We start from the raw sequence: 27,805 nt of genomic DNA, 5'->3' as shown, positions 1-27,805 counted from the left end.
GAATGCTGAAGATAAACGATAATTGATAAGGAAGAGGTACGTACAGGAAAATTGCAATGGCAAGCCTTTCCAGCCAAGTTAGAATAAACGATAGTCTTATAGGTAAAGAAAGTATCACACATTATAATTGCAAAATTAGGAATTAATTGATGTGCTTCTTTTTAGTCTTGCCAGTTTAGAAGAAAATTCTGTAGTCACTGGTATGTTGTATATTTGTTTGAGCAGTTAAAAGCCAAGTTTTAATTTGAGCATTTATTTTAAAAAGCACATGGATTTATTTCTCCTGTTCTCAGGGTTGACTCTTAATATGGTATTGTTGCTAGGTAGAGTTTTATTTTATGCCTTTGTTTGCTATTTTCTTGTTCATTTCATATTGTTTGAGTATGGAAGTTTTAAGTTCATATGTAAGTTTTCAGGTTACATTATTTTCACAGCTACTTTTCAAAAAATACCTCTCTGTCAGCTTATAATAATAATAAGACGATTTTCCTTAAGGTTTCTTTTAAGTAGTATTGAGGATATTAGATATTTTTGGATCATGGAAACACAGTGAATTGACTGCATTTGGCTGAATGAGGTTTAAATCAAAGTGGAAAATTTGAGTTACTTACATATAGTAATATAGTTTCATTATAGAAAATCTCTTCCTATCATTTTGTACATGTAATATGTAGTTATTTTGTAAATAAATACTTCATCAAAATATTTTTTATGGTATTTGTTGGAGCACACGATTTTATTTCATAGACAAGAAACGGTTTGAGCATGTCTCAGTAAAAATTTTTTCCATGTGTAAACATACATAGAGAAGTTTAACCATTTAATAATTAAACAATTTAGCAATTTAAGCCTAATTAGTATGCTCTCTTAAAAATAGTTATTTAAATGCATCTTGATATATTATGATTTATCATTATATTTTTAAAAGTAATATTTATGAAAATGAAAATAAGCCTGATAATTATGGCCCAATTTTATTCCTGCATACCTGTGGATGATAATTAGAAAAAAAATCTCTTCATGTGTTTTCTCTGGTCCCATTGGTCTACTGAAATATTCTGTAATATGCTTATGCATATTATAAGGGAAATATATTGTTGAATCTATTACTAAATCAAGAATGATATACTTCTGACAGTACTGATTGTCCTATCTAGCTTAGATAATAACCTTTTTAAAATGAGGTGCTACTAGTGGTAAAAAATTTTGAAAATGTTACAAGTTTTTCTTCTAAGATTTAGGGAGAGAAAGGGAGAGAGAATATATTATGTATGTTTAGTTTTAACAACTGGGGGAATGTAAAGAATACTGTGTGAACATTGGAGTTGAATAATATATGAAAGAAGAGTTTCTACTATAGAGAGAAGATTTGGATTAATAATCAAAGGTTTGGATTACATCGACTTTTATGTTTATATTGCTTTATAAGTGTGCTGTAGCACATTGTCTTTGTAAGTAGTATCAGCTTTATGGATTATCTTTTTGAATATTTTCATTTCTGTAGTGAACTCTTTATTTGTAAGAGCAGTAGCACTTTTTTGTGCCGTTTGTCAAAAGTGAAGTATCTAAAAGCTTTACCAATTTCATGAGAGGTAAAAATTGATCTTACTAGATTATCTTTTGTAACCAATTATTTTACCTAATGTTAGGATGCTACTGTCTTGATGGAAGTATTCTTGTAGGTATCTCTTATAACATCCTAATATTTTTGAATTGGGTGTTAAGGTCCTTAGTATGAAATTCTTACATATTTTTAAAATTATCCGTTTCTTAGAAAACCAAGTGATTGATATAATGTAGGTCATTTGCATAAGGTTTTCTTTCTTTGGTACTGTAATATTGCAGGTTTCTGGAATCTGATAGAAGTTTATGAAATACAGTGAGAATTCACTTTTTATTAAAAAAATAGCTTTTCTTTGAGCTCTGTTTACAAAAAAATCTTACAATAAAATTATTGATTAAAGGGAATATATACCTCGTGTCTTTTGGATACTCGTGTCTATTTTCTAGGATCAAGTTATACAAATACAGTAAAACCAATGGGTTAAAGTATCAATTGTAAGTAATATGTAGCACTTTATTATTTTATCTTTTTAGCTTCATGATGAATTCACCTTGTTTAGATTCATTTAAGAAATTTTTAATTATTTGGTAGAAATAATGATACTTTTCACTTAAAGATTATCTTGGAAATTGGATGTTTAAATTGGAAGTTCAGTGGAGACATTTAAAAATAAAATTATTACTACTGAAACAAAGTAACCAAATTAAAAATCACAATGCCTAATTTAAATTATTTATCCAGGTTACATGGGCAATGAATAAATATATAGAAAGTATACCTGTGTAGCTCAAAGCCAGAGTTGTTTTCTGAGATAAGTGGGTATCTGTTTGCAGATTAATTGCATTCATATTTGCTCTTGTGAACTATAATAGTTTGTTTAACTGATATGTTTTTAATTATTTAAATTTATAACTGGAAAATTATATCCTGAGTTTCACAGGCATAGTTTTTGATTGTGTTTATCTTGAATTTCCCAATAGATGTCTGATCTCTGTTACTAGTTTTATAGGTTTATAGTTATCTGTTAGTGTACATGTAAAAAGTAATTGATTAACTTTCACAAAAGAGCTACAAACAATTCTTCAGTTAAATAATTTACAATGTTTTTTTCCTGGTTTATAATTATTATCCCAAGTGCTGTAATCACTTATGAGTATGCGTTCATATGCATATGCAAATGCATATACTATGTATTAAAATTTTGAGCTGGACTGATAGTTGAAAGAAATTAAAGTTGTATATTTATATGGCAAATACTTTGTTTCTGTATAAAAACGTGTCCATGTCCATATAAAGTTGGAATACCGCAGCATCATTATTTTAATTTTCCAAATAAATACTGCATATGTGTTTTTAAAACCTTTTTGATGATTGTCATTGTTATCCAGCTAACATTTTTCCTTTATTTGCTTTTTCTGAAGCACAAAATGGACTTAGATGTAAGATATCTGAATATGAGGAATATGTATGTAAACAATGGTTTGGCTCATATAATTTCGGAGGAGCCTGTAAATGGTTCATATAATTTCGGAGGAACCTATAAATGTATTTAAATTTTCGAATTTTAAAAGTCTTTCATGTAGATATATTTTATAGTTGATGGTATAATAATTTTAGTGGACCATAATTGATGTAAAAAAAAGCCAATTTAACTGAAAAGTAAAATAAATTATTTGATTTTTGTCATGAAAATTATTTGTCTTGCACAGGATATTTAGATATACTTTGTTAGGAATGTTACTTCTCTAATGTAACTCTCAAGTATAATTTCTTAAGGGTTGATGTAGAAATAGTGCAGATAACAGAGTCTTTAAACTAGTTACCACAATAGTCTTAAATACATGTCTGAGAATAATGCTAACTTTGTAAATTTGCTGACATCAGTGGAATAATTTTAAACTATCTTAAACATTATTAAAAGTTGCATTTTCTTACTATATCTGTATAGTGAAAAATTGCTTGTTTTGTGGGAAATTAATTTAAAACATGAAAATCATTTAATCAAAATAAACTAACATTTATGTTCTTTTTACTGGAGCCAGTATCACACTTGGTATGATTTTTTTGTCCTAGACTATATATTAGTTGTTGGATTTATGAGTATTAATAATAATATAAGGTATTTCTAGGAGGTGGATGAATAATGAATTTTTTTTCACTGCAGGTATTAAATGCTTACGTAGCAACTAGCCTTTAAAGGACTCTCTCAACTCTACAGCTCATCTTATTTGGGAATTGTTTTATATATCATGGTTAATGATGAGCTTTTTATTTATTAATAAAAGAAAGCATGTTTATGAAAAAACACACTTTAGAGTTAACATCCTGTTCAAGAATAACAATAAACACCTGAAATGGTTAATAATGGTGTTGTTTATATCCATCCAACACAGTTCCAAACCTTGAATCCTATGTCCTTAATAAATAGTATACAGGGGATGAAATTCCTAAAACTTCTACATTAGATGAAGATATTGTATTCATTGTAATAAAAGAGCACTTAATCTGAGTTGTCATAGAGGTTTTTAAAAATTTATGTGGGAATGTATGGCCTGTTTTATATATGTCTGCTGTTGAATGGACAAAAGCTTGTGGTCAACTGTAGTTAAAATTGTAAGAAAACTCCCTTTGAATAGGTATAGAATTTCCCCATTTTTTTTTGAATCGTAACACATTAATCAAAATACATGTCCACTGAATTCCATAATCTTTGAAATGGTAATGTTAGGTTGGTGCAAAAGTAATTGCAGTTTAAAAGGTTAAAAATAATCACAAAAACTGCAATTACTTTTGCACCAACCTAATAGATTGTATTACGGTATATATTTTCATTATGTGAGACTTTCTGAAGATTTGTTTTATTAAACATTTCAGATTTCATAAAGAATTTCCATATACTTCAGACAGTTATCTTAGAATTTTACTCTTTAGAAAATGTTAAGTATTAGAGTTTATTGTTACCTTATTATGGGAGTTTAATGACAGGTTTGTTTTCTTTTTGGTAGAATTTTATCTTTAATGGAATTCAGTTGTATAGTAGGAAAAATATAGTGCATTGAGGTAACCTAATGGGAAGTCTCTGCCTAAATTAGCATTGGTTTTGCTGGCACCCATTAATAAGGTTTACATGGTAAATGACTAGATAAAATAGTTATGCTTTGTCACATTTACAATTTTATTTGCAGGAAGGATTTTTTTCATATTGAAGGTTTTTGTCTATTTAACCATATGTGTAATATTTTTTAGAGAGACATTGTAGAGGTCCACCCTTCCAGTGAACCCTTTATATAACTGTATCTCTGCAGACTTTCATTAGCATTTTCAATCTTACTGCTTTTGCGGAGCTTTTGCATTACGTCACTATTGACCTAGACTTGTCACATTTTAGTATTCTGAACAAGGGTTAGAACAGCATGGAAGGTTGGTATTTGTATGCTTTGGAGAAAAATTTTGAGATGCTACCCTGTTTGCCATCAGTTTTCAAGTATGCACGGGTGCATCATTAATCATAGGAAATGCAAAAATAAATAATCCAGTCCCATTGGATTTTTTTTTAATATGAATACTTACCTTTTCCCTTTTTTGTATATACAGCTGAGGTATTTAGATAACCCCTAACCTTTTGCTTCAACAAAGAAGTACAGTATAAAAATATTACCACAGTTTTCATGTGAGCAGCTCTTGAGAAGAAAAAAGCTCTCTAGATGAGTATTTGTTGGAAAAAAACAGTTGTGATACAGAAGGTCTTAACTCAGCCCCAATACAGTACTTGAGGACCACCAGTGTATAAAATTGAAAGCACATGAGTTTTGAAGCACTAGAAAAGGTTTGTAATTGATTAGCGTTGGTTGAAAGTATTGAAGTACAGTGACTTTTGATTTGTGAATGGTTCTATTCAATAAAGATTAATTCTGTGTGTTTGATAAAATCTTAGTGCCTTCAATGAGTTAGCTTCCCCCCCTCTGCAGTTTATTTAACCATCAAATATTTCAGTGTTGTTTTAACAAACTGGAACATTTCTATCTTACTGAATTTAACTTTAGCATGACTGATTTAAACAAGTCAAACTATCAGTGATTAGTTCAAAGGGTGTTGACTATATTAATTTTTTCTTCTTTTAAAATAACTAAAATATATCTTAATGTAATGTATATTTCTTGCCTTTCTTGTGATTTAGAGACTATCAGGAGTTTCAAAAAGACTAACAAAATATTTTTATGTGATTTATTTGAAATCTTTTACATTTTAATACATCTTTAAAATTTAAAAGTAAAATCTAACACTTTCATGTCAAATTAGGATTCTTTATTATAATTTAAAATAATTTATGATACAAGTCTTTGGGAATTGCATTGACAGTTTTAGCTTTTCGTATGTATTGGAGTGGTCTTCTGTGTTTGTTCTTGACTTTTTAAATTTTCTTCCTGGCTTTTGGAATTTGGCTCTCTTATTTTATAAGCAAGTTATGACACTTTGTCACTATTAAATCTTGAAACTAAAATTATTATTATTGGTAGGGACCACCACTATTATTTTGGGAATCAGTGTTCACACATCATGTTCAATCAGTCACAGAGGTTTTATGTAGAAATTTAATCAGTCAACTGATATATTTTCACAAGTAAGTTCTTAATTATAATGTACTCTATGAGTCATATCTGTCATTTTCAACACTTTATTTATGGTAAATAATGGACATATTTTGAGTAGTGCAGATTGAAAATTCTTACTTAATTCAAGATAAATGATATGCTGAGATATGCAAGAACCTGGGAACACTTTCTCTCGCTTTCTCTTTCTCTGTCCGTCTGCCTGTCTGACACACACACACACACACACACACACACACACACACACACACTCATTTTCACTTATTATATTTGAAATCAGGCAGTTGGTCAGTATGTCCTTTGTCCCTCACCTAGGAAAAGCCTAAACTTTTAAAAACTATTTTGCAAAATTGGAGCACATACTTTTGACAGTTCACTAGGTTGTTTTGATAATCATCATAATAAGAATTTAAAGCCTGAAGTGAGGTTGTAGACTTCAAATAGATTATAGATTGGGGAAATGTTTGCAGTGTGATGATAACCTATACAGAATGTCCACTACCCACCTGTAATTAGTTTGATGTAGTGGGTTCATCTTAAATTCTCTCTCCAGGCTCTAAAGTACTCTTTGGGGGTGGGAGAGGGTAAATTCTACTTTTCAGAAGGGAAAGAATTGTTATAACGTGTAACAGAAGATGATCTTTATTTAGTTTACTACAATGCCTTGCTGTTTAGAAACTTGGTCAAGTTCCAGAAAATTTACCGTAGAAATAGTTATTAAGGGTAGTATAGAAATGTAAGACCCCTAATATGATAGAATAAACAGCATTTTAATATATTCTTTATGATAATATTAAGAACTTATAATGGTGAAATAGTCCTTGAAACGTGTTGTTCCCAATCTGGTTAGAAAAACGTATTTTAAAACAAAAAGCAAAACGGTAATATAGTGAAACAGTAACTTAACTGCTTGAGATGCCTGTTTCAAGTTATCCCTCCATATAACAATAGTTTTAACCATTTTTTTTCCTCATCTCTTGGGTAAGAACAGCAAAAGTTCCCATGTATAAGCTATAATTATAATATGGGCTGTAAGGCAGTCTAGTTGTATATATGTTCTGTTTCCTTCTTGAAGAAAAACTTATAGAGTAACACTTACTGCCTACCATTAAATTAAAAAAAATAATCTTTGATTATTATATTGTATGTGTTATGACTGATGGGGCCCACTTACAACTATTGAGGGAGTCACTAAAGGAATTTTACATTTTTTTAGTAAAATACAAAGCACATTTCCTCACCCTTTTAAGAAAACCTTTTTCTCTGCTTCAGGTTTATTTCTCTTTGACCTAAACTAAGACTGATCCTCTAGTAGCCAGTTAAAATGTGTGAAGTAGGAGGAGTAAAGGAAACTCCAATCGTTAGTTGTAAGTTATAAAGCAAAGTTAATATAGTATACACAGCAAAAGGATTTATTTTAAAGCATAAAAGAAAATTTTATAATCTTGCCTTGTAGTTGAGACATGTTGGACATCATAAAGAAAATCTTGTAAGTGTTTAGATATTTTACTATAATACCGAATGTCAAAGCAGTTTATTTTTTGTGTATCAATACTAACTTGAAATTAAATATTAAGGGATGATATTATGCCTGTTTTCTTTTAAAGTCCAGCGTGATTTAATAGGTATGGCTCTTAAATCATGCAGGGTATCCTTACGGAGTTTTATTTTTCATGAAACTAAACGGTACTCATTTTGGTAGGTCCAAGAATATGATTAAAAGAATCCTAGACGTCTCAATGTTTGCTATGTGTTTATGAGAAATTCTACACATGGATAATAGTGTGTAGATGTAAAATTAAAATTATATAGAAAAATAGAATTGCATGTAAGTTTTTAAAGACTTCTGTAAACTTTTTAATATCCTGGGTAACTTTGAAGAAAGATCTTTTAAAAATGGCTATTACATATCCTAATTTTATTTCAGTTGAATACAGGCTTCAATTATATAAAGTTGTTTAGAAACAAAGTTACGCAGATATCTTATGATGCAGTTTAAAATTATAAATAGATTTCTTTTCGATGAGCTAGTTAAAATGTTAACTGTATTGCAGGTTTATTTCTCTGTTTTACATAGTAGAACATAATGTTGAGATAATTCTGTGGTCTGTTATTTTGTAAAATTGCTTCCTTTTTGAAATTTGCTCAAATACTGCGAGCTGCCGGAGTGAATACTTCATAGTACTTTGATTAATTTAGTGTCTCATTTTATTTCAGTGAGGGTTAATGAGAATATTAAACTTTTTTACTGTTTTAACTACCTTATTTCTATAGCGCTAAAAAACATTTTGACAAATGTGAGATAATTTTTTCTATTTCAGGCCATTACTCTGAGTAGATAAGTTACAGATGCAAATATGTACAGCAATTTCATTTTTCAACTTTCAGTGCAACAAAGTAGCATTATTAGTATGATCTTTACTATAATTTTATCCAGAAAAGCTAGCAGTTAGTTAGTTTATCCAAGAAACATACCTTTATGTTTAACAGGTTCAACTCTTAATAGGATTTTAAAATATGATAACACTTACCCCAAAAGAAGTTTTGCTGACATGGTGTCACTGTGCTGAAGAGGCTGTTTGATGCCATACTCCCTCCTTTTTTTTTCAGATAGAACTTGTACCCTCTGTTGTAAATTCTGCTTGCAGCCTTAAACTGAAAATACAAACCATACCCAAACCTTGTTTTAGTTTTACAGTATGACTGGAGTACATAGACTTTATATTTATTTTTTTCTGTCAAGAAATTATGTAGCTCGTAACATGTGAAAAGCAAGGAAACAAAACAAAAAGAGAATGAGCAAATATTTGAAGGACCTACTATTACTGCATAGACTGTGGTTAGAGAGCACTCACTGACTCTGTTGGTCTCGGTGACTGGTAGTGACCTGCGGAGATTAACCATTTAAAAACCAGAGACTTCTTGCTGTCCTCCTGGAGAAAGTTTGCACCGCACTTGTGGTTCTGTGGTTGTTTGTGAGGCGAATGAAGCATTCACACAATCCAAAAAAGCAAAAGCTTTAAAACTCCTTTTTTTTGCAAGCACTATTACTGGAGAGACAGAATCATGTGGTTTGTGACCTCACAGTACTCAAAGTAAAGTGGGACTGCCTACCACTGTGGCTTTTCCCCCCTTGCTCTCTCTCCCTCTCTCTCCCTTTCTCTCTCTCTCTCTCTCTCTCTCTCTCTCTCTCTCTCTCTCTCTCTCTGACAAAAGGCTTGTGGTAAGGCCCTTCCTGGCATCCAGAAGGATATAGCTATTTAATTTTTGTGACTCATGAGGATTTGGATGGAATACAAATGCTGAAGGAGCCCAAACTCCTGTAAGGTTAAGCATTTGTAGAGCAGAACTCTGCAGTTAAGGGCTTTCCTTTCTATCCTCCTACCCCCACTTTTTTTTTTTTTTTTTTTTTTTGCCTCCTCCTTTTATTTAGCTCATTATTGTGTCTGTGGAAAAGTGAGCAAAATTGGCTCAACAGGCTGTGTGAAATTCTGAACAACAGTGATGATTTACAATAATTTACATCTTTGGATTATATCACATTCTGGGGTCTGCTTCATATTTGCTGGGTGATTGGAGTCCTTCTGTTTTTCTTTTTCCTGTCTTCTTAAACTTGTGAATCTGTAACTCATTGTAAAAAAGTTTACCTTTCTTAAGGTCTGGTTGCAAACTGCTTGCTGGGCTTGACTTTAATTGGCTGTCATGAAAGTGTTAGTCTGGGGATTCCTTTTACAAATGTTAAATCATGTCTGTCTAGTTTATGTATGATCAATATTAGATGCCGGCTTCTACAATAAAGATTAAATATAATTAGTATTGTTTATATTATGAATACCTTTATTTTATGACTAGTTTGAGGATTTATAAAAATGAATGACAAGAATTGTAACAGTTATTGAATGCATCTTAGTTTTCTTTATTCTTGTAATTATTTTTATTTTTCAAGGAATTGAATTCATTTTGTATAATTCTTTAGTTTATTTTGATTTTACTTTAACAGACTTTGATAGCAGATCTCATACGTACATAAAGTAAAATTCTTGCATTGTAACTTACATTGTTCAATATTACATTTTATAAGTTCAGAGCGGAGTGGGTTAACAGAAGCTGTATTTTTTGTTTATAATGAAAGCTTTGAAATAAATTACAAAATGCTGTGTGTAGTAAGGAATAATGCACACAGACAGAGTATGTTAGTCGTCTCGATTTGCTAATTCCGATTCAGAAGAAAATTGGAAACATCTTTGGGAAACTATCTCCTTTTTTGCCCCTTTGGACATGTATGTATAGAACTCATTTTCTTATTAGGATGATTATATATCATAGGCAGAGAATTTCATATTTATGAATAGCGCTTCCTGTTTTCATCAGTTGGGAGTGATGGGGTATTTTTCAACAAAAATTATAAAGCCGAACAGACCAATTTTCTAGGCATTTTTTCCATTTCTCCACGCCACTCTGAATTTGCATGTTAGACTTCTTCCTAGTGTGATAGTAACTAGGAGTGGCGTGAAGTAAATGACTGGGAGGGTGGGTGGAGACAGTGAATTACAAAACATTATTTGGGGTATATAATGGGATAAGGGCTGGGAAAAAGTAAGGAAGGTATTAGAGCCAAAATATCCTTTCCTATGGACTTCCTAGCACAGTTCATTATCTGTTTTGGTTTATATTAGATAAAGATAAATGTACAGACATGTTCATGAGTTTCTTCACAAAAAATTGATGTGCCCAAAATACACTGGGAGGACATGGGAATGATTTTATTCCTTTGTTATTCAAATGTCCAGAACTTTTTCATAACAAAATTTTAGTTAAGAAAAGACCAGAAATACATTTTAGTGTTTCGTTTTAAATGTAGACTAATCATGCCTCTTTGTGTATGTAAACATATTTTACACAGAAAAGTAAAAGCTTTCATTTAACATGTAATTATTTCATGCAAAGGAGAGAAAAGTTACTCAGTTATTCTCTTTAATAAATAAGGTGGACTAGTATGATCTCTATCTCTAATTAATATCTAAAGTAAGTTGAGGGAGGGCTTTGTGTAATTTGTGGAATTTCCAAACAGTTCCATATGCATATACAATAACAACAGAATCAGGCAATTGAAAAAATGTAGGTAGCTGCTGTAGTATGGTAAATAAATGCTTTTCTTCTTTTAGAATGAGGTTTTAGTTTCTGCAGAAGGGTTCTCTGACATCTTACAGTGCTGACTTTTTGCTAGATACGTTCTTAATTTTTTTGAAAATTATGTGTGCTTTAGTCCTCCAAATTGACTTTATATGTATTTGAATAATCTTTAACATCTATGCGTTTAACTGCTTGTTCTCTTTTTGCAGGTAACCTTTCTGCCCATAATTTTTGGGTCAGGATAATCATTCTTACTGCATAAGAGTTTAATAGATATTGTTGAATATACCCTTTCTGTTTTGTGTGAGGCCCATCAAATTCTGATAGGAGAAAGATAGTGAAGTCATGTGCTTTAAAGTTTGTATATTCATTATCTACACATTTTTTTTTTTTTTTCTGAATTGACAATATATCCTCTTTTGGAGAAAATATTACTTCATGGTAAAAATTTTAAAACAACAGTGATAACTGGTATGTATTTGGTAATTGACAGTTTGTGTCATTACAAATAGCTTCCCACATGTGATGAAGGGAGACTGACTCCGAAAAGTCACTGCAAATACAGCTCTTGATTATGGATTTATACTATGCTTAAAATCAGAAATGAAAACCACAGGGTTTTTTCTTTGTTCTTCAAAGACCCTCCAAACTTCATCCTTTGGGGGATTATGTTAGTATATGCTATGTTGAAGTAAGTAACAAGTTTAGGTCTGCTGTTTAAATTATGTACTTTAATGCCATGGAAGTGAAATACAGCTTTGAACTTGAAATCAATTTCAAAAAGTAGTTATCTTGCTTCCCCTTTGCCTTGTATTTACTGAATTTGTCAACATTGGTTACAGTTTTCATATTGTATGGTGTTAGACAATATGACAGTGTAATAGTGTTTTAAATGCTGCATATATCTTCATTGTTACCTTTTGAATTATTTTGTATTTTTGAATAATGATCCTATTTCAATGCAGTATTTTTTTTTTATCAATATCGATATTGTGCTCATCTCTGTGGGTTTGTTTCATTGTTTTAAACTTCTGTTTGCTGCTGTTCTATTTTTCTTTTAATGAAAAACAACAAGGGCAAATCGTTTAATCTAGGAATTTTATAAATTGTAGAAATCCTAATTTGGCTTAAAATGTTTTCACTGATTATGAAGTTTTAGCAAGACACTTTCTTAATTGTTTTAGCTCGGTATGTGACAATGTATTTTTTGACAGTTTTTTTGGATTTGATGTGTAGCCGTTTAAAACAGCTCACATAGCATTTACTGGGCCTTATATTGATGATTTGAAAAGTTTTTATATTAGTAAAATGCATATAATTTTATTAGTACCTTAAATTATTAGTTCCACTTCCTTATTTTAATGGGGTATATGTTAGTATACACAATTGCATGCACATGTCTGCGATTGTGTGTGTGTACAGGGTATTCTGTGTTACTTCCTGTAATGAGAGTATTTTCTCTGTTTTTCTTTCCTTCTCAGTTTGTTTTAATTAAATTATGTAAAAACCTAAAGCACCACCATGTCAGTGATTGCTTGAACAACTTCATTTAGTTAGTATTAGCATCTGTCTGTCTAAATGTGAGATTATGTGGAAATTGGATGCCAAAGAGAAAAATACTGAACTTTTCTCTCTCCTTTTCTCGCTTCCCGCCTCTTCCCTCTTTCCCTCCCTCCTTCTTCCAGGTTTTTTCGGTTTCTCTTTCTCTGTTTTGATATTTCTATAATGTCTCAAAGTAGATTTTTAAGGTTCTAGTAGGGGATATTGATATTAATTCTCACTAGTGAATACCTGGCAGGTTTGAAGTACCTAACATTCAAAGCAAATCACTCTTATATTCTGGTCTAGTACACCTCATTTGCTAGCCGGTATTGCCATCTGATTACAGAGATTTTCTTTCTTTTAACAGTTTTTCATTCCTTCCTGTACGTTAATTTACTTTAACATATTATTTCACGTGATGTTAGCACTTTAATTATGAGGATTTATTTTTTTTTCCTCTTTGACGATACTTCGAAGTGCAGAGTGATCATACTGATGTAATGTATCTGTATACATAAATCATGTTTCTTATAATTATTAGAACAGTTGCTCTTCTAATGCAGTCATTTTTCTAAGAAGAAAAAAAAAGGCGAGAACTTGCAGAAAATATGGGAAACATGCTCATATGACAGCTGAGGATGTGGCTAGGCTAAAGCAGGAAACTACTACCCACAATGCAATGTTACATATACTACCACTTAATAAAATTTATATCAAACATGCTACTGACAAAACCAAAGAAAAATAATATCCCAACTATACTAGTTAATATACTAAATATATCTAGGGAAAAGTGAAACTAATCTTTTTGGAACCTTTGTATTTAGAGAATATAGTAAATGAAACGGGGAACATCATAAGTACATTGGAGCTCTGTTGTAACTTTGTGCTGTGAGACTTGGTTGTAGGTGAAACTGTCTTCCAATGAGAACCTTTTGGATATTAACTTTCCTGGAAAAGGTGCAAAAGGACACCCCCTCTCTTTTTTAATTGAAATGTTGCAGTATTAAATAGGGTTAGACGACATTGTCATCTAGTAGGAAACATAAGTTAAATTATGAGATATTCATCATGATTATTTAAGCTTTTTACCCAGCCAGATGTATTCCTTTCCATTTTGTTTTAAGTTGTCTTTTATTGCCAGGTTTGAGGTGGGCTTGAGTTGTCCACTGAGGCATATTTCTTTTCAAAGTAATTGTTTTTCTTGCTTTCTTTGTATTTATGTTAACCCACCTATAGCTTACCTGGTCAGTCCATCTGCTTTCCTGTAGGGAGGGTTAGTCTAAAGCAACAATATAAAGTGCTTTTATAATGTGGTTGAAAAAGATATTACGGTATCTTCTTAAAAAATCAGATTTTAATATACTTAGGGTTTCTGTTTATAAATCTTTAATCTTCTGTTCTCCTAGCTGTCAGGCTATAGCAATTTTGATGAATTTAGTACCTTAGTAATTTAGATGAATTATGAGGCTTTATAAAGAAGTTTTTAAAGATTTAAGTAAGGGAACATCGTAGTTTTGAATTGAAATAATGTACAGAAATTTTATCAGGAAGAATAGAAAAGACTATTAAGGTACTTTTACCTATGAAAGATCTCCTTTCAATATTCCAGTGTATAAATTACCACTGTGTCAGATCTGGCATGGTATTTGTTATCTCATCATTTAAACATTAATATATTGTCTCTCTGTCTATATCTCTGTTAAGGATGATTTGCTTAATTGTTTGAAGTGTTTTCTCCTTTAGAGACTGCTTATCAATAACAGCTGTAGCACTGTGGCTTTTCTCCATGGACTCATGGTGGTCTTTAGAACAACGTTCCTCAACTTTGACAGGTGAGACGGAGGCTCTCCAGTGCCACTGCTTTTGGATGAATCTAGCTGTGGTTGGAGAAAATGCATCTTGCCAAAATATATGGGTGAGACCACACACAGCCTTTAAAATAGTTATTGTAGCCTTATTTTTAGGAATACATGTCTTGACAGTTCTTTTATTTGCATGCCAATTTCATTGCTGTGTATAGATATTTCATTGGTTTCAGTAAAGGCGATTGCAGATTTAGGTCTTTTATTTGTTAAGCCTTGTGTATAATTTACACTGGAAAAGACTCGGAATTCAGGCATAATTAACAATGTAGAAAATATATTGAAAACGAATCACTAGAATACTGATCTTTTTGTTTTTATAAATTTGACAGTATTCCCATTGGAAATCTCAATTTCCCAGATAGTTTAGTAGTCAAAAATTGCTCTCATTTGAACTTTAAGATCAAATAAATTAGGAAAGAATGTTAAAATATTCATATTACTTCAATTACATTAGTAGTAAAAAATTTGTGGTTCTTGTTATTCAGAAGTACATATTTTATAATACTGATATAATAAAGCATTGTTCAAAATGTAAGTTTTACACTTTAGTTAAAGCTTGAAAGCATTGAAACAAATGGCCAAAGAAGTCAATTTCTTAATGCATAAGCATAATATGCAAGCCATCTACTCTTTTTATGGGATGATTAAAACTTTATTCAATGTAGTGAACTATAAAATTGACTATATGTTTGAAAAAAGTATGCTTAGTCTTCTAAAACTGGCGTTTTCAGTGACCAGTAAAGAGCACTGTTTAGATTTTTATAAACTGTTTCTTTTTATAAAATACATTGGGATAATTATTCACGATTCTTAAGTTATTAGTGATAACAATATTAAAGCTTAACTTCCTGAGCCCTGGCAGGTAATTTTTTTCACTTGATGATCAATGAATGTTGGTTAGATATATATTTATAAAAAATTGTAACTAGCTTAGATAAGATTACAGTTTCATTCTAGATATTTTCATAGGCAAAACAGAATCTACCAAGATAATTGGAAATTCAATTTCCTCTGCACTATTATTGCAGTACCCTTTCATTGCTGAATGGTTCTGGCAGGAAAGTACTGGGGAAATTGTGTTCCTACAGCTTTTCCAGAGAACAGGTTAGGGAAAGAAGAGACAACAATAGTGTACACAAAAAGACTGTTTAAAGAAAAATCTGGCCTTGGACTCTCAGAAATTGGTCATGTATGTGAACCTTGATTGGATGCTAGATTTTTAAAAAATGTCATAAGTCATTTTTAGGATATTTGAGGAAGCTGGAATAAGTACTGGATATCAGTGATAACTACGGAATATTTATTAAGTGTGATAATGCTGTTGCACATAAATGATATGAAAATATCCTTCTTCTTCACAAAGGCTCATGATGAATTATTTTCATGAAGTTAGTACCATGCTTAAACAGATATATACATAAAACAAATGGGTAAATGTTAACAATTGGTGAATCCAGGCAAAAGGTGTACAAGTGTTCATTTTACTGTTTTTCACCTTAAAGAGTGAATTCTGAAAGGTGAAGCATTTTGTGGGAAAGGTGTATAGGGATTTGATTTTAAAGTGAATTCAGATAGTTGGGAAAAATTGCATTTATTTGTATAGTCAGTTCTTTTAAAATAAGGAATATGAACAGCCTGGGTTATATGCATAACAATTTTAGATTTACTTTATAGTTTAATTTTTTACGTTTAAGTTCCGTTCAGAGTAAAACATCTGATTTTCACAAATTTTTGCATGGCAAATATAAATTGGAAATGGTAATTTTGAAAACACCAACTTTAAAAATTTTACATTTATGTTACAGTAACTCAAGTTTAGAATAATAAGCTAGAGATTTCTGGAGGATCCAAACAATCATGTTATTAATGTGTCATTTGTTTATTATTAACTGGATGCTTTTAAAATGTATGAAAATACCTTACAAAGTTCATTCACATTGAAAATATACTAGTGGGTTATACTGCTGCTACTAAGTTATTTGTTTATACTATTTAGCTGTACTCTGAAGAAGTATTTTAATAAGCAGAAGCCTATATCTCTATATGCAAATTATTCTGAATTTGTGTTTTACTAGTTAATATCCTACCAGGGTCTATACATTTTTTCTGTACAGTACCAGATAGTAAATATTTTTGCCTTTGTGGGACATAGGGTCTCTGCTCACTCTTCATCTCTGCCATTACAGTCAGAAAGCAGACAGTAAGTAAATTAGACAATAAGTAAGTGAATGGGCGGCTGTGTTCCAGTAAAATTTTGTAAAACAGGCAGCTGGCCTGCGGTAGTTTGCACACTCCTGCCACCTATATTTCATGTACAGAAATTTGTGGCCTAGTGGACATCTTTTATAGAAAAGGCAATAGTTTGAAAAAAACGATCAGACTTAATGTACATATTACAATGGAATTTTTTCTTAAAAGTATTTATAAAATCAATTTTTATTTTTTTGTTACATGAAAGATAACGTCTATGGTGTTTCATAACTGTCTGTTGAATTCAGTAGTGCAGTTTCATCTAGATGATGTAATTATTATATATTGTAAATAGTTTTATAAGCCACCCTAAAATCCTTTTAGGGATAAGGTGGGACTACAAATAAATAATCTTGATTATAGTCTATTTCCAAATTATCATAAATCTCAGTATTTATCTAGTTGTTCATTATTAATAAAGATGCTAAGATTTCTACACCATTTATCCACAGAAATGTTTTCTTTTTCAGAATTCACTGGGTTTAATGTCCAGGCATAAAATATTTAATAGAAATCTTATTAGTGATTGTGATGAGCTATTTCCCCCCTTTTCATTTATTTTTGAATTTAAATTTGAGTAGAAAAAGGGATTAATTTTTTTTGGTCTTAACTTAATCTCCAGAACATTCGCTGTACCCACATTGGACATAATATCCAAAGTAAATTAGTTTTCTGAGGATTCACCTACATTAGGTAGGCTGAGTATTACTGATTGGACGATGGTGATGATTACGTCAACTGAGAAGGAAAAGCAACCATTTTTTTTATTGGTAAAGAGTAAGTGAACCCATATTCTGATCTGAATTTGAAATATTTAGTGTACTGATACTTAGGGTTTTAAGCAAATGAGCTATATGTAAATGAGATGGCTTTAAACAAAAATTTGCCATTCATATTATCGAACACCTTATTTTGTCTGGGGTCATTTTAAGCAATTCCAGTTATTACACACATAGCTAAGGATCAGATGGTTGAAAAAATATAAATCTCATAATTTCATCACTAAAGAACAGTCTTCCCCCTTTGTTTTCCTCCTAGAAGCTCTGGTCATTGTGTCTTTGCCTTCATTTCTGATAAAGTTCTAACACTATTGTTTTTACACCTCTCCTCTTCCTTCAATACTTACTTATAAAACAGACACATAATCACTGTAAGTAAGAAGAATAGCCTGTCTGTGAAGGCAATGCACACAAAAACTAATACACAGAAATCCGAAATAGCATCATCCAGGGTCATTTAACGTAAGTTCAGACTGTCCCATCTACCTTAATAGATTTTACAAAGTATCACTGTGTTACAGCAATTTAATAAATTAGTTGACATGAGGAACATTATATTAAACATGCGTTGCTTAAAAAGATAAGGAAATACTAAATATGTAGGAAAGGTTTTCATCCAAAATAAATAAGTTAAGAGTTTTGGCATTTAAAATTATAATGTTTAGTAGGAAAATTAACCTTTGAAGAATAAAATCTGGCCTAAAAATTAATGGTTAAATATAGATTATATTTTGCTATCTCTTTGTACTATTTTAAATCTCTAGGACTCTTGTCCTTTTTAGCTATCCAGTTTTTAAAAATTTAAGAATCCTAAAGATTGCATATTTCTGAAAGAACTTACGCATTATACATAGAATTGATATATATAGCAGAATTGCTATCTAGTTTTTTACTACATGAGATCATTATAAAATTTAACATTGAAAATGTCAAAAAGCCATTTAAAAAAAAAATCAACAGACTTTATCTTCTGAGCTGTTTTAATTTTACACAAAAATTGAGCAGAAAGTACAGAGTTCTAATACACACCCCAAGCCCTCAGTGTATCAGTATTTGAACATCTTGTATTGGTGTCCTACATGTGTTACAATTGGTGATCCAATACTGATACACTGTTGGTAAAGTCAGTAATCTCATGAGGAGTCATGTTGTGCAGTTCTGGAGGTTTGATCATCAAATGCATAATCCACTACTGTAGTTTCATACAGAATAGTTTTTCCTAAGAATCCCCATACAGTTTTATTTAAATACACGTAACGTAAAACTTAATCATCTTAACTATTTTGGCAGCTGATCTTTCTACTGCATAGTATTCTATTTTTCAGAAGTCATGGTTGAAATCACACAAAACGTAGCCTTTTCATAATGGATTCATTTTGTAGTATTCACTTAAGGTTCCTCCATGTCCTTTTTTGTTGCTTAATGGCTAATTTCTTTTTAGTACTTAATAATATTTCATTGTAGTTATACCACAGTATGTTTATATATCCACCTATTGTAGGACATCTCAGTTGCTTCCAGTTTCTGGCAATTAAGAATAAAGCTACTTATAAATATGAGTGCAGGTTTTTGTGCAGACAGAAGTTTTACAGGCCTTTGGGTAAATATTGAGGAGCACTGTTGCTAGATTGTCTGGCAAGACTACATTTAACTTTCTAAGAACGTGCTCAAGTGTTGTCCAAAGTGGCTGTGTCATTTCATAGTCACCCCAGCTCTTGCTGTTGCTCCACATTGTTACCAGCATTTGCTTTTCTCAGCGTTTTGGGTTTCAGCCATTCTGATTGATGAGTAGCGGTACCTTGTCATTGTTTTAGTTTGCAGTTCCTTAATAAACGATGTGGAGCATCTTTTCATATGCTTATTTGCCATCTGTATATCTTATTTGGGAGGCGTCCGTTCAGATCTTTCACTCTATTTTTAATTGTTTTGTTTTCTTCTTCAGTTTTAAGAGTTCTTTGTACATACCACATTTTATTTATACATTCATTTGTTGATGGACACTTTGGTTGTTTCCACCTTTTGTCTAATGTGAATAATATTGTAGTTGATCATGTGTGTTCAAATGTCTGTTCAAAGTCCCTGTTTTCAATTCTTTATATATATCTACGTAGGAGTGGAATTGCTGGGTCATATAGTCATTCTATGTTTAGCTTTTTAAGGAGCCGCCAAACCAGCTCTGTGGTTTGCAAATATTTTCTCCCAGCCGGTGGCTTATCTTTTCATTCTCTTAACAGTATCTTTCGCACAATGGATGTTTTTCATTTTAATGAAGTCCAAATTACTAGTTTTTTCTCTCAGGAATAATACTTTTGGTATTGTATCTAAAAACTCTTTCCAGACCCATGCTCATCTAGATTTTCTTCTATATACTCTTCTAGAAATTTTGTAGTTTTGTTTTGAATTTTACATATAGGTTTATGATCCATTTTGAGTTCATTTTCTGTGAAAGATGTAGGGTCAGTGTCTAGATTAATTTCTTTTACATTTAGATGTTCAGTTACTATAGCACCATTTGTTGAAATGACTATTCATTTTATTACCTTTGCTCCTTTGACAAAGGTCAGTTGACTGGATTGTGTGGGTTTGTTTCTGGGCTCTCTGTTCTTCTGTTCTGTCCCATTCATTTAGATATCTATTCTTTTGCCAATACCACACTGTCTTGATTACTGTAGCTTTATTATGTTGTAGTAATATATCAGTTAGTGTACATTCACAAAGTAACTTGCTGGGATTTTCATTAGGATTGCATTGAATCTTATAGAGCCAGTTGGAAAAAACTGACATCTTAACAATATTGAGTCTTCCTATCAGTGAATACAGAATATCTTTCCATCCATCTAAATCTTTTTTGATCACTTTCATCAGTTTTACAGTTTATCTCTACATATTTTTTTCGATTAATACTTTATTCATTTTTATTGTGCTGATGTAAATTATTTTTTTAAAAAAATTCGAATTCCAATTATTAATTGCTGGTATGTAGGAAAGTAATTGAGTTTCGAATATTAACCTTGTATCCTACAACCTTCCTATTAATTGCTTATTATTTTCAGGAGTTTTTTTGTTGATTATTTGTGATTTTCTATATAGACAGTCACTATCATCCGTGAACAAAGACTGTGTTATTTCTTCCTTTCTTCATACTTTTTCTTTCCTTGGGTTATTGCATTAACTAGAACTTCCAGGATGATGTTGAATGGGAGTGGTGAAGGGGAATATCCTTGTCCTGTTATTGATCTTGGGGAGGAAAGCATCCAGTTTTCTCTCTATAAAGTGTGGTGTTAACGGTACTTTTTGTGCAGATGTCCTTTATCAAGTTGAGGATATACCCTTCTATTTTTAGTTTTTATCATGAGTGGGTGCTCGATTATTTTACATGCTTTTTCTTTATCTACTGATAGGAACACATGATCTTTCTTTGTTAGCCTGTTCATGTGATGGATTTTATTAGTTGATTTTCCAATTTTGAACCAGCCTTGCATACCTGGAGTAAATCCCACTTGGTTATGGTATATAATTCTTTCTGTACGTTATTGGATTTGATTTGCTAATATTTTGTGGAGGATTTTTTTGCATATGTTCATGGAAGATATTCTGTATTTTTCCTTTCTTGTAAGGTTTATTCTGCTCTTGGTATTAGGTAATGCTGGGCTCATAGAATGAGTGAGGAGGAAATGTTTCCTCTGGATTAGATTGTAGAGAGTTGTAGAGAATTTCTTCCTTAAATGTTTGCTAGAATTCACCAGTGAAGCCATCTAGGCCTAGAGCTTCCTGTTTTGAAAGGTTGTTAATTACTGATTCCATTTAAAATGTAGCTCTAGGCCTATTCATATTATCTGTTTCTCCTTGTGTCAGTTTTGATAGCTTGTGTCTTTCAGGGAATTGGTCCATTTTATCTAGGTTATCAAATTTTGGGGCAGCAATTAATCATAGTATTTCTTTATTATTCTTTTAAATGTCCATGAGATAAGTAGTGATGTCCTCTTCTTTCATTTCTCATGTTAGTATTTTGTGTCTTTTTTTTTTAACCTGGCTAGAGTTTTATAAATTTTATTTTTCTGAAAAACAGCTTTTGGTTTCTATTAATTTTTTTCTATTGATTTCCTATTTTCAATTTCTTTGATTTCAGCTCCAAATCTTATTTCTTCTGCCTACACTGGGTTTAATTTGTCCTTTTTCTATTTTTCCTAAGGTGGAAGCTTAGATTATTGATTTCAGATGTTTCTTTTCTATTATGTACATATAATGTTATAAATCTCTCTCAACACATTCTGCATATGCAAATTTTGATGGATTGTATTTGCATTTCCATTTCATTTCCTTTTTATTTAGCTTGAAATATTGTTAAACTTGTGAAGTTTCCTTTCACCCATGTGTTTTTTGATACAGTTGGATTAATATTGTTAAACCAAAAGCCAAAAAAAAGGTTCAGGGTGTAATAAAATATAAAAAGCGTTTATTTGAGCAGGAAAAAGAGAGGTAGGGGATTGCAATCCAGTACAGAACAGATTCAGGTAGCAACCTGAATTGTGGTCCAGAGAGAACAAAAAAAGGCAGAGTTTATAAATGCAAAAACACAGATGCAGTTCTCATTTAGATTCTTTATGTACATGAAGTACGCTGGCTAGGTTAACAGGGAGTGGCTCCTTTCAAGGTGAAGGATATGCATGGTCTGGTTGCCATGGTAAGGAGAAGGTAAAGTCTGTATGTGTCCATGCAGCAGTCCTCCATACAGGATGTTTATGGTTTGGCCTTTAGCAACAGGTCATCAACTTAGTAGCAGTTCTGAGAACTGAGACATGAGATGTGCACAGGCCCCAAGTCCTCACTGGCCTCCCAACTCTATTTTAAGAGACACTCTTAGCAATGTTTATTCCTTTATATTCTCCATTACTAGTAGCTACCATATTTGTAATTTTTACCTATCATGGCCCTTGTTCTTTGTTTCTTTTCTTTTTTTCCTTTCCTTTCCTTTCGCTTCCACTCTTTTTATGCCTTGCCTGTTTTTAATTGAGCATTTTTTATAATTCTATTTTCTTTTCTTCTTTAACATGTCAGTTATACTTTCTTTTTTAAAAAACTTTTATTAAGTGTTTATTATAGAGTTTGGAATACATACTTAAAACTAATTCAAGTCCACTTTGCAATAGCTCTATATGGCTTCACAGGTTGTGCAAGTATCTTAGAAAAGAGTAAGCCCACCTTGTAGCACTGCTGACATTCATTTTACTTATCCGTATTATCACAGATACATCATTGCTATTATTATTTTGAATACTGTTATCTGTAGAGCAGTTAAGAATAAATAAAATATTTTACCTTTATTCCTTCTCTAATGTTGTTCCTTTATATAAATCTGTGTTTTTGACTTACATCATTTTCTTTATCTTTGAAGAATTTCTTCTAACATTTCTTACAAGGCAGGTTTACTGGTAATGAATTTCTCAAGTTTTTTTGCATGAGAAAGTCTTTATTTTTCCTTCATTTTTGAAGGAAGATTATGCTAGATTCTGTGTTGGCTTTTTTTCCCTTTCAACACTTTAAATATTTCATTCATATTTCTTCTTGGCTTGCATAGTTTCTGAAGAGATATCCACTATAATTTCTTGACCTTTGTAGGTAAGTTTTTTGTTTTTTTGTTTTTTTTCCTCTGGCTTCTTTCAAGATTTTCTATTTGTCTTTCATTTTCTGCAGTTTTGGTATTGAATGCCTACGTGTCAATATTTTGATGCTTATTCTACTTTGTGTTTTCCAAACTTTCTGAATCTATGCTTTGGTGTCTTTTATTTTGGAAAGTTCCTAGCCATTATTACTTCAAATATAACTTCTTTCCTTCATTCTTTTCCATTTGGCATTGCCATTACGCATATGTTCCTTTTGGATCATTTTCCCACAATCCTTGAATTTTTTTTTCATTCCTTTATTTCTTCTTACTTTCAATTTTGGAAGATTATTGACACATCTACAAGGTCTGTGATTTTTTTCCTGTACCATTTCAATCTATTGATGAGCTCATAAAAAGTATTCTTCATTTATTTTATAGTAGTTTGATATTTTTTTTAACCATTTCTTTTTTTTTACAATTTCTTTTTTATTATTTCTTAGCATTTCCATCTCTTTGCTTACATTACTCATCGGTTCTGACACATTCACTTGTTTCAGTAGAACCCTTAGTATACTAGTCATAGTTATTTTAAATTTCGTTCTTATAATGTCAAAGTCTCTGCCATATCTGAATCTGATTCTGATGCTTCCTGTATCTTTTCAGACTGGTGTTTGTCCTAATTAGCATGACTTGTAATTTTTTTTGTGGAAAGTCATATGTGATGTATCTGGTAAAAGATAGGCCTTCCATGTGAGGATTTTATGTTTAACTGGCTTGGAGTTAGGCTGTTAACTGTTGCTGTAGCCATCGTATCAAAGACTAAAATTTCCTCTAGTGTCCTTAGTTTTGTTTCTCCTGTTGTCTTTGGGTTTCCCTAGAGACTCCTTAGGTAGAGTCTGAGCTTGTGGGTCTTTCAGCTGTAATCTGTTGTCAGACACGAAGCTAATTGAGATGGTGGTAAGGATGGGGGAGGGGAAGTATTCTATAACTCTCTGATTAGTTTGTGTGTCCCTGGCTATGACCTTTCTTTATAAATGCTCTCCTCCTGTCCCCTCCTCTCACGTTGGGTTAGATAGGAAGGCTGGAGGGGCAGACGGTGAGCATCTCTCTCCATAGATGGAAGGCTAGAGGAGGCTGGAGTTGGGTATATTTCCCTTTTCCCATCCCAAAGACTACTGGGTGCTGGAGCTGAGAGTTTCCTTTTTACCAGGGCAGTTAGTCTTTGGTGTAATGTAAGTTGGTTAGGCTCTGGTAAATAGTTTCCCCTAAGGGCTAGTTTTTGTTCAACAGAATAGCGTACTTGGGAGCTTGGGAGCTTGGGAACGCTGAAAGGTAAAACATAGGAATGTGGCGGGGACCACCAAGGCTTGGCTGCCTTGAGCTTCTGTCTGTCTTGCTATTCCATGCTTAGTCTTCAGCAGTTAGTGGATTACCCTTTCAAGTGCTCCTACCAGGTTCCAGCCAGGGGCTCTGCTTCTGGTAAGCTGTTATTTTTTGTATTCGTTTGTCTCATCCATCGTTTACCACAGTGGTTTGCCCTGTGACATCAATTCTCTGAGGGATCAAGGAAGAGTGGTTGATTTTCAGTTTATCTTTTTTATTGTCTTGAGGAAGGAAGTGATACTTTCAATCTCTTTATATGTCATATTGGAAACAGGAAGTCACAACCCTTTTTTTTTTACAACAATTTTATATATAGCACTGTATTAAAACATGAAATTTAGAGATTCAGTATCATTCATAGATTTATTCATTCTATATGCATTTATTAAACACTAATGATATATCAAGCTCTATGTGAGTACTTGGACTACAGAACTGAATAGTCAAGACAAACTACATAGTTTACAAGACAAATGAATTTATATTGAAGAAACTATTTGGAGCACAAAAATATATCATTGAATAAAATGAATACTTTGTTAAATACTATTAGGCTGGTGCAAAAGTAATTGCAGTTTTAGCAATTGTTTTAAAAACTTTTAAACTGTAATTACTCTTTCACCAACTTAATATATAGCCATATAAACATGATACTAGACAGTGGTAGAAAAGGGTAATTTCAGTCAGACTGAGGGGTTCAATGAAAGTTACTCAGAATTGGTGAAAATTAGTTGAATTTGAAGGACTGTTAGCTGACTAAACACCTCTTTGTAGGAAGGTCAAGAAGAGGATTAAACAATAGGTCTTTTCTTAGCTTTTATAAGACTTGCATAAGAAAGAGTCATAAAACTCAATTGTGATAGACCATGGGATAGGCTAATTTAAGTGTATTCTATTAAGCTTTTAGTTGTCCCTTTCTACATTTAAAAGATGTTATTCTTGATATAATTTCTGTGTAAGATCTGTTTCATTTTCAGTGCCTGTTTATTAGTGGAAAGGCCACTTTCATCAGAACACATCATTGTTATGCTTTGTTGTAAATTGTGTTTATATACTAATTTTAAAAATGACAAAATTTTTGTTGGACAATGTAAAGAGCATAAAAACACTCAATTCTTTTTTCTGGAGATAGCAATTTTAAATCAGTCTTTTTTCTTTTTGTGTGTATCTGATGCATACATATTTGTCGATAATACATGATTTTATTTAACTTTTTTAGTTAACATGCATTTTCTAAATATATTGAAAATCTAACATCATTTTTAGTGACATAATATTCTTCCTCGTGGGTATTATAGCACTGTCATATGGTTGAACTTTTATTTCTGTGTTTTTTGTAAAGTTGTGTTCTTGCACTGAGGTGTGTGTGTGTTGAAAGCCATTTTTGTATTTGGGATCTTCAATTATTTTAAGATTTCTTTTGCTTTCTTTTGCTCCAAAAACTACTTATTTTAGGCCTGTTACTGCTGTTGTTTTTAAATAGTCATCAGTTTAATATCATTGTTTCAAATAACTCTATGAAACATTTTTATTTATTTTGATGCTATTTAAGCTTTGTATTTCTGTGGATTTATGGCTTTATGCTAGAGATAATCAAAAGCCGCAAGATTAAAATGGCCCCTATTTTTGAAGCAACAGTTTTAATCTCTGAGAAGTGATTTTTGTTATAATTACAAACATGGTTCCATTGTGATCAAGAGTGCAGTTAACAGGAAATTTAAAAATAAAACTGGAAATTTCAAAAAAAATTGATATATTCTAGTATTTTTGAGGAAAGGTTTGAGAAATATTGATTCAGTTTGCATTATGTGATACTTTCTAATTTTACCTCTCAGTTCATAAAATAATGATTATGTTGCTAACCTTCATTCGTTTATTTTTATTGTTTGAGCAGACCTAGTAACTGTCTATGCTTTACAGTGTATTGAGTTATTTGTCATTAAGAGTTAGATACCATTTTAATAAATATTCTTTACATACATTAGGCACATCTTGCAAGATGCCTTTCTGATTTTTGTAAATGATTTTTTTAAATATGTTACAGGAGGATCAAAGCACAGGTGTCTGGGAATTAACTCTGAAACATTTCTAGTTCTCCTCTTGATTCCCTGCTTTTTCTTCATTTAAGTACTTAAAAATTAAATTAAAAAGAATTTTAGTTTTTCCTGATTATAAAACTTATACATACATATTGTTGATATGTAGAAAACAAAATTTCGTGTTTTGATTTAAGTTTTAAAAAAATTTTTCAATTACAGTTGACATTCAATATTATATTAATTTCAGGTATACAGAAAGTGATCCCTGATAAGTCTAGTACCCACCTGATACCATACATAGTTATTACAGTATTACTGATTATATTCCCTATGCTGTACTTTACAACACTTTGACTATCGTCACTGTCAATTTGTACTTCTTAATCCCTTCACCTTTTTCACCCAGTTCCCCAAACCCCCTCCCATCTGGCAACCATAGCTTTTTTGTATCTATGAGTCTGTTTTTGTTTGTTTATTTTGTTATTTAAATTCCACATACAAGTGAAATCACATGGTATTTGTCTTTTTTGTGTGTGACTTATTTCATTTAGCAAAATAACCCTCTAGGTCCATCCACATTGTTGCAAATGATAAAATTTAATTCTTTCTTTTTTTGGCCCAGTAATATTCCATCCCCATCTTCTTCATCCATTTGCTTATTGATGGACACTTAGGTTGCTTCCAAATCTTCGCTATTGTAAATAATGCTGCAATGAACATAGGAGTGCACATATCTTTTCAAATTAGTGTTTTGGATTTCTTTGGATAAAGAAATCCAGAAATGAGATTGCTGGATCAGAAGATAATTCTGCTTTTAGTTGTTTGAAAAACCTCTGTACTGTTTCCCATAGTGGCTGCACCAACTTGCTGTTCTTACGACAGCATCCTTTCTTAATGACACCATCATTCCTCCAGTCATCAAGTTTGCAATTCTGTTTTTTCACTCCTTCATTTAATAGATTCTTGTCAGTGCTTTGTTTTCCTGTATTCTTTCTTCCCTTCCATTTTTTTCTATCTTGGCTTCTACCCTAA

At 31.6% G+C, this 27,805-nt stretch overlaps 2 protein-coding genes across 9 annotated transcripts in view; one reads left to right on the top strand and one right to left on the bottom strand.

Moving 5' to 3' along the window:
* The window catches only part of RUNX2 (RUNX family transcription factor 2), a 325,498-nt gene extending 316,251 nt beyond the window's left edge, over positions 1–9,247 (bottom strand). For all 8 annotated transcript variants that reach the window (XM_033100697.1, XM_033100717.1, XM_033100743.1 and 5 more), the window contains exons 1-2: positions 9,030–9,247; positions 8,706–8,829 (exon numbers count right to left, since the gene is read on the bottom strand). In XM_033100697.1, coding sequence (XP_032956588.1) covers positions 8,706–8,829; positions 9,030–9,167 — 262 coding nt within the window. In that variant the 5' untranslated portion in view covers positions 9,168–9,247. The remainder of the gene's footprint in view (positions 1–8,705; positions 8,830–9,029) is intronic.
* SUPT3H (SPT3 homolog, SAGA and STAGA complex component) overlaps positions 1–27,805 on the top strand; it is a 443,570-nt gene that overhangs the window by 41,363 nt on the left and 374,402 nt on the right.

This window comes from Rhinolophus ferrumequinum, chromosome 3 (genome assembly GCF_004115265.2).
Source record: "Rhinolophus ferrumequinum isolate MPI-CBG mRhiFer1 chromosome 3, mRhiFer1_v1.p, whole genome shotgun sequence".
Lineage (NCBI taxonomy): Eukaryota > Metazoa > Chordata > Mammalia > Chiroptera > Rhinolophidae > Rhinolophus > Rhinolophus ferrumequinum.
This window is presented reverse-complemented; position numbering and strand designations above follow the sequence as displayed.